This window comes from Passer montanus, unplaced genomic scaffold (assembly GCF_014805655.1).
Source record: "Passer montanus isolate IOZ18808 unplaced genomic scaffold, ASM1480565v1 scaffold41, whole genome shotgun sequence".
Lineage (NCBI taxonomy): Eukaryota > Metazoa > Chordata > Aves > Passeriformes > Passeridae > Passer > Passer montanus.
In genome coordinates, this window is record NW_024368930.1 from 4,700,505 (window position 1) to 4,712,907 (window position 12,403).

The window sequence follows — 12,403 nt, forward strand, 5'->3', positions numbered from 1 at the left end:
TTCATTGGGATGGTCACTGGGCAGAGATGATTTAAATCGGAGCTTTGGACACCTCCAGCCCCAGGTGGAGGTGCTGGCTGGAACTGGCAGTGGGAAGAGCCTCGGGAGCACTGCCAGTACTGACCTCGTCTGTGTGAGGATGGAGAGGGAGCTGGAGCGGGGGAGAGTGGGATTCTGGTAAAAAATGACTTAAGGAGGAAGTTTTTCACAGAAAGAGTGGTCAAATACTGGAATCATCTGCCCAGGGAGCTGGTGGAGTCACCATCCCTGGATGTGTTTAAAAAAAGACTGGATGTGGCACTTGGTGCTGTGATCTAGTTGAGGTGTTAGAACATGGGTTGGACTCCATGATCTTAAAGGTCTCTTCCAACCTAGAAATTCTGTGATTCTGTGATGTTATCAATGTGAAAGTTCACTTGGTATTGCTGTCAGCATTTGTGTCTGGGAGGTGATGTCCTGCTGTAAACGGGGAGCAGCTTTTCACACATCCAGCGTTTGTAGAACACTTGGCACCTGGATCAATGAGAACAGGAGCCATCGATCCTAGAAGACACCTAATGAGAACTATTTATTCTCGTTTAATAATTTAAAATAATTTTCCAGTAAGTTTTTAGCCCAAAACCGCTTTTAAAAAGCAAACCCATGACTCTTCACCCAAAGCTGCTGTTGGGAACACACCCGTGTTGACTTTTTTTTTGCCCCTGTGATTTGGGGCAGGGAAGCAATACTGAAATACTGTGAGGCAACCCGGGCTTTGGCCATGGGCCCGGCGTGCCTTTCGTGGAAGGATTTATTTTTGTAACCATTCCCTGCCCTATAAATAAAATAAAGGCGATGTTAAAGACGCGCTGGCGCTAGGCTGTGCTGGGACGGGGGCGAGGGGGTCATGAGGGCCTGGGGGGTGTGAGGGGGGAGCGCCGCCATGTTCCGTGACACAGCAGGGGCGCCTCGCCCCGCCCCCTTTGATTGACAGCCGCGCCAGCCAATAGCGCGGAGCCGCGGCGGCGCGCGCCCCGCGCGGGGCGGGGTTCCGGCGCGCGGGGCAGGAAGAGCTGAGGCGGCGGCGGAGGAGGAGGAGGAGGCTGAAGGCTGAAGGTACCGCTCGGGACCCGCCGCCGCTCCCCCGGGACCGCGCGCCCAGCGGCGGCCGGGCTGGGGCTCTCCCGCCGCGGGAAGCCGCGGGGAAGGCGGCACGGCGGCCTCGAGGGGCCCGGCAGAAGATCGCGCGCGACCCCGGAACAGCCGCGGGGCCGGCCGGGCCCGGCATCGCCGCCAGGCCCGCGGGTCGGGCCGTGCGGAGGAGGGGCCGGGGCAGCGTGAGGGGCAGCGCAGCTCGGGGCAGCCTGTGCGGCTCTGCCCGTGCTGGAGCCGCTGCGTGAGGATACAGCGGGGCTTCCTGCTTTGAACCATGGTTCCAATTGAAGAAGGAAGCGCCGGGGGACGGTGGTTTAATTTTCAAGCGGCTCAGTACACAGGCTGTCCTTTATTTGTGAGGGGCTGTAGAGCCTCCTGTCTTCATCCAGAGTTCTGCTTTAGCTCAGTTGAATCACCCTGGAACTCTGCAGGCAGCAGAACAGATTGGTTTTGTGAAGCCACCTGGTAAAGGTTGACATTTGATACTGGGAAGAGAGGATATGGGAAGGTTTCTCATCACACCTGCTGCTCTCTCTTTCCAGGATGTCTTCAGGTGCGTTATTTCCAAGCCTGGTGCCAGGCTCTCGTGGCTCCTCGAGCAAATACCTGGTGGAGTTTCGGGCAGGGAAGATGTCCCTGAAAGGCAGCACTGTAACTCCAGACAAAAGAAAAGGCCTCGTTTACATCCAGCAAACTGATGATTCCCTCATTCACTTCTGCTGGAAGGACAGGACTTCAGGCAATGTGGAGGATGTGAGTATGAGCTGGTGTTTCAGTGCTGGGGTGTTATGTCATGCTTGGATCTGCTGGCACTGCAGGAAGAGCTCCTGCAGGACAAATTAGGGTGAGAATGTCACTGACAGACCTGCACTTCCACATGCTCTCTGCTCTGAGGAGCAGATGGAAGAAAGTTTGTGGAGTAGAGCAGAGGGATTTGGGAGGTGAAAAGGAATGTTGATGTATTTTCTCAAACATTTGTTTCTCCTGACACACTTTCCAGGATTTGATTATTTTTCCTGACGACTGTGAGTTCAAGAGAGTCCCGCAGTGCACCACAGGCCGTGTGTATGTATTGAAGTTCAAGGCAGGATCAAAACGACTCTTCTTCTGGATGCAGGTTTGTGGGAAGCCAAGGACAAAGGTCTTGGGTGAAAATCCCCCCAGTGTGACTCATACCAAGAGCAATTCTCTTGCAGGAGCCCAAGACAGACAAGGATGAGGAGCACTGCCGTAAGGTGAACGAGTATCTGAACAATCCCCCCATGCCAGGGGCATTGGGTGGGAATGCCAGTGGAGGCCACGAGCTCTCAGCACTGGGAGGTACAGTCCATTCTCTGCTCCTTCATCTCAGAGCCTTTTTTTTTTTTTTTTAATTTATGTCTAGACTAAGCCCCTAGAGTTCCCTAGGAAGAAATCCCTGATGGCTGTGGAGGGTGAGCTGGGGACAATGTTATTAACAGAATGTGCCTTTAGCAGAATAAACTGTGCTGTTAAATAGGTGTAGGCTGAAAGGTAAGACTGCCAGGAGAAATCTCTTTGTTTCCAGTAGATTCTCTGGAGTCTTACCTCTTTATGAAACCAAGTTACATTTATCTTTTATGAAGATCATGAATCAGTAAACACTTGAAACTGTTTTTCCATACAGAATGTGATGCCAATTAATCTCCTGCTGTTTGAGCCGGAGTGCTGTGAAAAAAACCATGTGAATATGTTGTGTTTCAGAATGTTTTTGTTTTTAGGTGAGGGTGGCTTGCAAAGCCTTCTTGGAAACATGAGCCATAACCAGCTCATGCAGCTGATCGGACCAACGGGCTTAGGAGGACTTGGTAAAATGCTTTAATATCTTTATGCCAAAATGGTCTTTTCTCCTGCCAGGTTAAATCTTACCTGACAATGTTCTCAAGCAGTGCTATTGATCTCAATAGTGCTTCTTTCATGTGAGAAGGCAAAGCCCTGCCTCAGAGGTGAGCTCAGGGACAGAAAAAGGGTACCAGATTCTACACAGCACTCAGCTCAGGGCTTGATCTGCAAGGAACTGTGGTTCTGCTCCTTGCTGTACTGAATCTTCTGCTTTTTTTTCCCTTGTTTTTTTCTACTCCACTTTTTCTTCCTAAATATTCACTGGAGCAGGGGCTGAAAACCAGTGATTTGCTCCTGGTGAATGTGCTGGTTACCAAGCTGTGGGATTGCTTGTGTTGTCTCTGATTCAGTGAATATTTGTGTGCAAAGTAGAAAGAGTTCAAGAGGAAGGTCGGAGTGGTCCCACCCCACAGCACTCCCCAGTCAGGGGGCAAGGCTCAGGGCAGGGCTTTCTCTCCTGGGCAGCCCTGGGGGAGCTGGAATCACTGGTTTCTGAAGGGGCTGGGGGCTGTTCTCATTGCTGTCTGTGCTCCAGCAGCGTTTTCTGATGGGTCAGACCCTCGAGTGTAATTAGGCAAAGGAGCACAGCAGTGACAAAGGTTCTGTGCTTAAGCTCAGAAGTCCAGTTTTGTGGATCTGGCTGGTGTCTTTTTAGCCTCAGATGCATATTGGTGGGATGTTCAGATGCAAATCTCATGGTAGTGTTGGAAAAATCTGGCCTTTCGGGATGTGTTTGGAAAAGATCTTCCTCTTGAAGCTTCACATAATCCTGAGACTGTCCTCCTTTTTTCAACACTTTTCCTCAGCAATTCTTCTTTCCTTGCCTTTACGTTCAGCCAGAACCAGACTGACGTGTAGCAGAAAGAGAACCATCTGCTTGCTGCTGCAAACAGTGGTTGTGGTGAGTCCCTGGGGATCATTTCCCCTGGGAGTGTTGTCTTCATCACAGCTGGTTTGCATCTCTTGGGGCTCTGCAGAGCTCCAAAGGAGCTCTCTTGCTCCTGGATCACTTTTACCATGAAATGGAGCAGAGCAGTGTGTGGTGAGCTTCACCTGCCACGCCTGCTGCTGGGGAAACTCGGGGAAAGTGACAGGAGGTGTTGGTTCCATGGGATTGTTCCTGTACAAGGAGGGGCTGGCAGAGGCTCATTCTGACCTGCAGGGTCTGTAGCTGCAGTTGGCCACGGGTTTGCTCACTGTATGCTGTTCTGTCCTCTGATCCCAGGTGCTCCCAAAGGTGGGTGAGAAATGCAGGTGCTTTGTGTGTATAATCAGGTGTGGTGCAAGGAACTGCTGATGGGAAATGGAGTGTTTGGCTGATGTGGCTCAAAGGAGTTGTAGGGGAGCAGTGAAGTCCCTGACAACTCCAGGGGGGCCAGCAGCCAGGCCTTCTCCCAGCTGAGGTTCTTCTCCCTGCCACAAGTCCTTGGTAGTTGGGAAGTGTGATGGAGGAGGCTGGTTCTGGTTTCTTTGGCATAAGGGTGTTGGTTTCCTGCTGGCTGCTCCCCTGAGAGCACTTGGTGTGTGGAGCTGTCCTTCCTTTGCCTGTGAAGTGTTTAAGAGCTTGGCTAATTCTGTTGCCACATCTCTGCGTTAGGTTTGAAGCTGCAAACCCCTGGTCTGTGAGGAGAGAGTGGTGGCGACTCAAAGACACCTCTGGGATCTTCTGCTGAGGGCCTTGGTTTTAGAGTTCATAGAAAAGTTGGAATTTTGGTGTAGCAGATAAGAGGAGAGGGCTGTGTCACAATGATGGCACAAACCAGAGTAACTTCACACCTAGAAACGGAGTAATTTCTGGGATGTTCAGCTCTCTAATGGGGATGCAAGATCAGAAAAGAAGATTCTGTTAATTTGGAGAATGGGATAGGAGGGCGGGTTGGGCTCTTTCACCCCCTCCTCTATTTTAGCAAATAAAACCTTTCAGGTACAAGAGCAGCCTCTCCAGAGAAGAGAGGTGCAGAAAACCTGAAGAAATAAATGTCTAAACCTGTTCTTCTTTTATGTTCACGGAAGGTGGGCTGGGTGCACTGACAGGACCTGGGCTGGCCAGTCTGCTCGGCAGTGGGGGACCTCCAACCAGCAGTTCATCATCAAGGTAGGAGCCCTTGTCTGCCCTGGGCTATTGCAGTGGGAACTTGCCACTGCTGTGGGAGGAATCATGCCTTATAGAATGGGGAATATGGTGGGAATCAAGGCTGCTTATTACCTCTCTAAAATGAGGTAGGAGTTTTTCATACTGTAAGGGTTTGAAAAGAAGCTTTTCAGAGTACAAGAAGTTTTTGCAGGGGATTAATGACCCTAATTATCTTGCCCAGCTCTCGCAGCCAGTCGGCTGCAGTGACTCCATCTTCCACCACTTCTTCCACGCGGGTAACGCCGGCCCCGTCGGTTCCTGCGGCTGCCTCGGTGACCAGCCCCAGCCCCGTTCCCAGCTCGGGTAATGGAACCAGCTCAGCCACAAGCCCAACACAGCCCATTCAATTGAGTGACCTTCAGAACATTTTAGCTACTATGAATGTGCCATCTGGAGCAGGAGGACAGCAAGGTAACAGTGCTCTGACCAGGCAGCTGCTGGATCCTGGAGTCCTTTGGAGCTGTTTTACTGTCCTGTCCTGTTCCACATTGGTTTGAAAGGTCTCTTAATTTTTTTGTTCCTGTTTTTTGGTGTGTTTTTTTTTTAAATTTCATTGCTGGTTTTGACTGCTTCAGGAGACTTATTCTCACTCCAAAACTGAGAGGGAGAAAAGATGGTGGCAGTGTGGTAATTATTTTAATTCTCAGACCCTGACTAGATAATTTGATTTACATGACAAAAACCTGGGGTTTGGGTGTAGTCTAACAGCCAACCCTTTGTTTTCTCCTAGTGGACCTGGCAGCTGTTCTGACTCCTGAGATCATGGCTCCCATCCTGGCCAACGCTGAGGTTCAGGAGCGATTGATGCCTTACCTTCCCTCAGGGGAATCCCTGCCGCAGACTGCCGAAGAGATCCAGAACACCCTGACGTCTCCTCAGTTCCAGCAGGTAGATGCTGGCTCTGGGGGGAACTGCACTTCTTCCTCCTTTCCCATCCTCCTGATTCACCTTGCCCTCCTTTTCCAGGTTCCTGGCAACCTCAGAGTGAGAGGTTGCTCAGTAAAAGTGGAAAGGAGTGACATGGGTTTAATTGAGCATTAGTTCTTCCTGCAGTCACTCAAGGGCAGATGGGGAAATAGTTTTTACTTTTTCTTTTGGAGTTGAGCTTTACCTTCTTTATTATAAATGTGCTCTGGCAAATGACAGAAGTAGTAGTAGCAAATTTATTACTCCCTTTCCAAATGGCTCCTTAAAGGTAATTTCATGTGACTGAGCAGAGGAGATGCTCATGGTTACTACACTACATCCCTTGAAACACCAGTCCTTAATTGCAGGACACTGTGTGATAAAAGTTGGCATCTTACAGACCAATCTGAAGTAGTAATTTACATCAATTGATTAAAATTTGTCCATTTACAAAATTTCAGAAGCTTAAATGACTGGTTTAGATTAGACTGTAGCTACTTCCATGCAAAAGGAAGCAAGGGACATGTAACTGGTGATTATTTTATTGCATATCTGTTCCCAAGCCCTGCCCTGACAGGACTGCTGTCCTCCTGGGGTAACTGCTGCAGGAATCTGATGCAAATTTTATTTTGATGCTGTTGACTCTAATCCACAGGCTTTGAGCATGTTCAGTGCTGCCTTAGCTTCAGGACAGCTGGGGCCACTCATGAGCCAGTTTGGGCTACCTGCAGAGGCAGTAGATGCAGCAAATAAAGGCGGTGAGTGCTGGTGGGAGCAGGAGAAGAGGGGATTGTTGGGGGTGTTGGCACTGCACACAACCACTGAATAAGGGGTGTAAAGATCAGCTTCTCTCTAACTCTCCCTGTCTGAGAGTTGTCAGTCTGCAAGGTGACTCTTGCACTGGTTTACCTTGGTGGGTGGGACAGGTGTTCCAGCAGACAGAGTGAGGTGTTCTGTGCAGTGAGAGAAGTTGGGGCTCTGCAGAGATGTGTTAGCTTTTTTTGCTAGAGATGCAGAAGACTCTGGAGATGGCACAGTCACCTTGTTCAGGAATGCCTTTCTTGTGGGAGCCTTGAATGATTCACATGAAATCAGTGAACACAGTCAGGGCCAGCTCTGGCAGTGAGACAGTCCCTTTCCCCTAATGAGCTTTTAGCATCTCTCCCATTAATGTCAGATTTCTGGTCTTGGGATGCTCACACACAATTAAAGTGCATAAAATGCTGTGTCAGAGAGATCTGGATGTGTGTTACTTAGTTTAAAATTTTCCTCCCTGTTTGCTTTCTAAGTAACAAAGCTTTAACCTTGTGTGGACAATGAGGTCCAGCCCAGGAAAGGCAATAACTCGTGTGTTTAACTTCTAGATGTGGAAGCCTTTGCCAAAGCCATGCAGAACAGTGTCAAGTCAGACCAAAAGGAAGGAGACTCTAAGGACAAGAAAGATGAAGAGGAAGATATGAGTTTAGATTAAGTTATTTGCTCTTCCTTACAGATATTCCTAGATACTAACTTAAGCAACTGCAGTAGGATTACTAACTTCATATTATGCTTATATAAATCTACAAATAAAGAAATTTTCTTTATCTGCCATACTGTTCCTTCCAGTCTGTACAGTATCCCTACAGTGCTGATTATCCCTCTTCCAGCTCATCAGCCTGATGCTTACTCTCCCCAGGTAAAGTGAAAGAGAGTAACATAAAACTTTGACTCCGAAGTATGTACCAGTGATTTACAAAGACCACCTTTAATACTACAACTTTAAAAACAGGTCATAATTACATTTAAGATGGACATGTTAAAAACCCATTTTACAATATTTACCCCTCATAAAAAAACCCCACAATATAATGATATAAGTTACAAGTCCATTTCAGAAGCAAGATTTTGTCCCCAAGTGGCCAGAGATATATATACACACACAAATATATATATGACGTGTAAGTGCACGAGTGAACTGGGTGTCTTGGGAGAAAAAAGCTGCTTCAAGTGGAGACTGCACTACACCAGGGCTGAGGGAGGCTGAGCAGGAGCCAGGGTGGGTGAGGGCCAGGTGTGGAGGTAACCTTTCTCTTTCTTCCCTTTCAAGCAATGGTTTCTTGCTTCACACAACAGGACTTTTGTCAGTGTACTACCAGTGCTGAGTGCAAGTGCAGAGCCAGTGGTGGTTGTGCCTTTCTGCTTTCCCTCAGCAGTTCTCCCAGCCTATTCTGTTCTTCTTTTTTGATTCTTATAAATTATTCTGATAAGAAGATGCTAATTCTGTGAACAGAATTTTGTCCAAGTTCCCCCTTGCAGAGCTCTTTGCGTAGCAGTAGCAGGTGAGCTGAGCCTGCCCTTGGGGGGAGGTTAAATGTGCCCTTGCTTATAAAACCCCAAAACCAACGGAATTAATCCAGTTTGTCCTAATTGCATTTATTATAAACCAGAAACTGCCTGCAGCCTTTATCACCAGACAGTCTGTGACATTTATTAACAGCCTCAAGTGTTCAGTGAACTAAATCTATGTGCCTTGTACGTGTGGGGTGAAGGGACAGGATTCAGGACGAGCTGCAGGGCTGCTCTGTGCTGCACCACCATGGCCCACGGGGCAGCACGAGCCCTGCTGCAGATCCTGGACCACCCAGCAAGGACTCACCTGTCGCCACATCCCGCTCCAACTTTTTGGTTCTATTTGTGAAACATCCCCAAAGTGCCCCTTTCTCCCCAACCATCCTCCCCTGCCCTCCTTCCCCTGGGATTTGCGGCCCAGACCTGTGCCTGCAGTCACTGGAGAGAAGTGTGTCTGAGCACCGTCAGTGCTCTCAGTGGTGACACCAGGGCTGCAGCAGCGTTCTGTCCCTCGGGCTGTCCCTGGTGTGGCACTTAGAGCACGGGGCAGCCCTGCAGGCTGACAGAACCCCAGGCAGCCCCTGCTCGAGGCAGCTCCACGTGCCTCTGGTTAATCTGCAGGTTCCTGACACAGCCCACGTAGTGAGGGAGGGGAGGTAACAGCAGCCCTGTGCTGGCCTTGTCTGTGTCTGCAGAAGAAACAAAAGCAGGCATTAGTCTGGCAAAGGCTTAAATACCTCTTCCTCACACCAGGAATAGTATCTGCCTTGTCCTTGGGGTATTTCATCCTGGAGCACATCTTTCCCAACTCACCTGGCAGCCCTCCCAGGGAGAAGGTTGCCCTTGCGCTGGGTGCAGGAGGTTGGCTGGGTCCCACTGTGTGGTTGCCTTCTGTGTCCACATCCACCTGGATTACGTTTTTCCATTTGGTAACTTCAAAAGAAAACAACAGTCAGTGCTTCTTCCTTACCCATGGAGCAAGCCCACCTCTGCTCTCCAGCCTCGACCACTGCTGCAGCAAGAGCTGAACTACTGAGGGTCAAAGGGCCTGGCCTAGCTCTTGGGAAATGCCCAGAGTTGGGACAATCTCCCCAAATCCTCACCCAGGGCTGGCTGAACAAGATGAAGGTTTAAAATGCAGCTGTGACGAGATGGGGCTGCAGCTGTTCCCCCAAAAAGGGCTTGATGCAAGCCAGCACTTGCTCAATGGCAGCTACATTAAAGGCTGAGCTTCCTGTGCAGGTATGAACTCTGCAATCCCCCCTCCCAACTATGGGCTTGGAGCCCTTTGGACACACTCTACACCAAAGCAAATTGGGCTTTCACTTCCAAGCTGGACATAGTCCAAGATGGATCAAGTCCTGTGGCACATCCTTGGCCTTGCCAGCAGCTCCATGAAGTGGAAAAACAACCTGCTTCGCCTGACTACCAGAGCTGACAGTGCTAAGAGCAGGGAGGAGTTCTTGTTAATTAGGAAATTGCCCTCATGGCAGCTACAAACTCCCAAATTAAGTGCACACAGCAGGTGGATAGGGTTTAAATTCCTGAGCCTGGGCTTGTCCTGAGCTCCCTAGGAGATGTGGGCTGAGCAGGGCTGGAGCAGAGGCACAGAACCAGGGGAGCTGTCTCCTCACCTGCAATGGTGTGCCACTGCCCGTCGCAGAGAGCTGGGCTTGTCACCGACGCTGAGAACTCATCAGCCCCAGAGCCCGCTCTCACAGTGACCTGGGGTGAGAGAAACCCATCAGAGCTGGAGAGCTGAGAGGGACAGGCAGCAGACACCCACTCCCTGAAAGCCTGTGGGGGATCCCCCTCCCAGTACCTTGGTCTCCTCCATGTAGAGCAGGAGATGGTGGCTTCTCCGCGTGCCGATGTGGAAGATGAGGCCAGAGGCACTGCGGGGACGCACCTCCAGTGTCACCTCCAAGTCCTGCTCAGTCATCACTGCGTCAGCTGGAAGAGAAACGCCACTGGTGAGGAGTGGACATTCCCAAGGAGATTCCCAGGGAGTGTGACCCTCCTAATCCCTGGCCACAGTGGGGTACCTAAGGCGATGGAGCCACCATCTGCAGCAAAGAAAACGCCGCTCTCCAGGGCGCCCTCGTAGCACGGCGTCACCCCAAAAGTGCGTGAGGGGGGACCCAGCGGCCTCCCGTCCAGCTGCGGGTTCCTCAGGCAGCCATCAAAGCTGGAGGCCGATGCAGCCTGTGGAGAGAGGCCACTGAGCACACAGCAGGCAAAGCTGGGAGGCACAAGGTGATGCCACAGGACTGGGAACAGGCTGAGAGAGGGAGATGCCATGGGGCCGCCAAGCCCTTACCGGTATGTGAGCCTTGGCTTTTCCAGCTGGAAGCCCCCCCACATACAAGGGGGTCTGGGCCACAAAGAGCCCCGTGGTGGCCACTGCAGCACCCTGGGCTCGCAGCCCATCGATGACCAGCTGGGCCCGGCTCTGGTCCCTGCTGAAGAAGACCTGCAAGGAGCAGAGGTCAGTGCCAAGACTGGGAGGAGCCCCAGCAAAGGGAGGCCTCAGCTCAGAGGTTCAGCCAGCCCCGGCTGTGATTTCGCTGTCCCCTTTGCTCCCCTGGAAATGCAGCGTACCACACAGCCAGAGCAGGGCTGCACTGAGCCAGCCCCTGCAGGGGCACTGCTGTGGTTCAGGGAGGTCCTGCTGAGCCCCGTGCCCCGCTCACCGTGTGCCACCGCCGGTCACGGTACTTGTCCTTGCTGCGGATGCGCAGCCGCCCAGAGCAGGGCTGCACTGAGCAGCAGGGGCACTGCTGTGGTTCAGGGAGGTCCTGCTGAGCCCCGTGCCCCGCTCACCGTGTGCCACCGCCGGTCACGGTACTTGTCCTTGCTGCGGATGCGCAGCCGGCGCCTGCCCACGTCCACCAGGAAAACAAAGCGCCCGTTGGACACAAAGAGAGCCATGGAGGAGCCCCGCTCGCCCGCCACGTAGAACAGCAGCCCATTGGAGGAGTTCAGCTTCACCTCCAGCGAGAAATGGGACCTGCAGGGACAGGGAGTGTGGGAGCACCCGGCTCTCCCGCAACTGCACGGCACATGCGCTTCCAGGCCATGATCCCAGGGCCAGGACTGCACGGGGTGGGCACGGGGCGAGGCTCACCTCCACCCAAAGGAGGCTGGGATCTCATCAAACTCCCAGCGGCTGCTCGGGGCCCCCCCAAAGCGGAAGGAGCCCCTGGCTGTGCGGGGCTGGGGGTGCAGCTGGCACAGCCCGTCCTGGTCGTGGCGGCGGCCCTTGGGCGCAGGCTTGCCCGGCACCTGCAATGTGCACCAGGGAATAGAGTGAGGGGAGCATTCCTGCCCTGCCAGCAGCACTGAGGAGGATGAGGAGGAGGATGTGGGGAGTTCAGGCAGCAGCTGGTACCTTGGGTTTCCGCCTGTCCTTCCTCGGAGTGACTCTGAGCTGCTGTGACTGCTCGCCCAAGGGACAGCTCATGGTGACATTGATGCTCTCCACGTTCTGCTGCAGGTCCACCACCATCTGTGGCTCTGACATCCTGCTCACGGGGAGAAAAGGTCCTTGTCATGGCAGCTGGGAGGTGGGAAGGGGCTGAGCCCTGCTGTGTGCAAGGGGCACGGTGTCCCTCACCGCCGGACGAAGACGTTCCCGATGCAGCCGGTGAGGTTGCTGAGGGCCCCTGGCTCTGCAGAGCCCCCGAGATGGAAGAGCCGCCGCCCGTCCTGGCGCCGCTGCCGCCGCCCCGGCCCGGGGCCCGGCCTGGTGTCCTGCAGCTCGTCATCCACGTACAGCCGGAGCCTGGGGGGCAGCAGGGGCTCAGCAGGACCCCGAGGCTGCGGGCACCCCGGCCCCCAGCAGCACCCCCAGCGGGACACCTACCCATGGGCATCGCTGTAGAAGGCCACGTAGTGCGCCCTGCCATCTGCATAGGCACTGGCAGTGGTGACTTCGCTCCCCAGCAGGTTCAAGGCCAGCTGGCCCCTCTGGAGGGACACCTGGCACGTCCCCTCCTGCAGAAAGCATCACACAGCAGCTCAGCAGCTGAACCCCAAGGA

At 52.7% G+C, this 12,403-nt stretch overlaps 2 protein-coding genes across 7 annotated transcripts in view; one reads left to right on the forward strand and one right to left on the reverse strand.

The window, feature by feature from the left end:
- The first annotated feature begins 1,005 nt into the window (after positions 1–1,005).
- On the forward strand, positions 1,006–7,624 carry ADRM1 (adhesion regulating molecule 1). 4 transcript variants are annotated; one of them, XM_039719159.1, is made up of 10 exons: positions 1,006–1,095; positions 1,677–1,887; positions 2,135–2,251; positions 2,331–2,454; positions 2,874–2,960; positions 5,008–5,089; positions 5,310–5,431; positions 5,859–6,016; positions 6,690–6,792; positions 7,399–7,624. In XM_039719159.1, the coding sequence occupies exons 2-10, from the start codon at positions 1,678–1,680 to the stop codon at positions 7,503–7,505; spliced, it is 1,110 nt and encodes a 369-aa protein (XP_039575093.1). In that variant the 5' UTR covers positions 1,006–1,095; position 1,677; the 3' UTR covers positions 7,506–7,624. The 4 variants fall into 4 exon arrangements, with proteins under 4 accessions (XP_039575093.1, XP_039575094.1, XP_039575091.1 ...); XM_039719157.1 differs by having other exon boundaries at positions 1,007–1,095; positions 5,310–5,539; XM_039719160.1 differs by lacking the exon at positions 2,874–2,960.
- A 125-nt stretch (positions 7,625–7,749) lies between these two features.
- Positions 7,750–12,403, reverse strand: part of LAMA5 (laminin subunit alpha 5) — an 85,349-nt gene continuing 80,695 nt past the window's right edge. For all 3 annotated transcript variants that reach the window (XM_039719156.1, XM_039719155.1, XM_039719154.1), the window contains exons 70-80: positions 12,228–12,358; positions 11,979–12,146; positions 11,754–11,886; positions 11,490–11,647; positions 11,186–11,372; positions 10,683–10,835; positions 10,408–10,567; positions 10,185–10,315; positions 9,997–10,087; positions 9,176–9,295; positions 7,750–9,051 (exon numbers count right to left, since the gene is read on the reverse strand). In XM_039719156.1, coding sequence (XP_039575090.1) covers positions 8,897–9,051; positions 9,176–9,295; positions 9,997–10,087; positions 10,185–10,315; positions 10,408–10,567; positions 10,683–10,835; positions 11,186–11,372; positions 11,490–11,647; positions 11,754–11,886; positions 11,979–12,146; positions 12,228–12,358 — 1,587 coding nt within the window. In that variant the 3' untranslated portion in view covers positions 7,750–8,896. The remainder of the gene's footprint in view (positions 9,052–9,175; positions 9,296–9,996; positions 10,088–10,184; positions 10,316–10,407; positions 10,568–10,682; positions 10,836–11,185; positions 11,373–11,489; positions 11,648–11,753; positions 11,887–11,978; positions 12,147–12,227; positions 12,359–12,403) is intronic.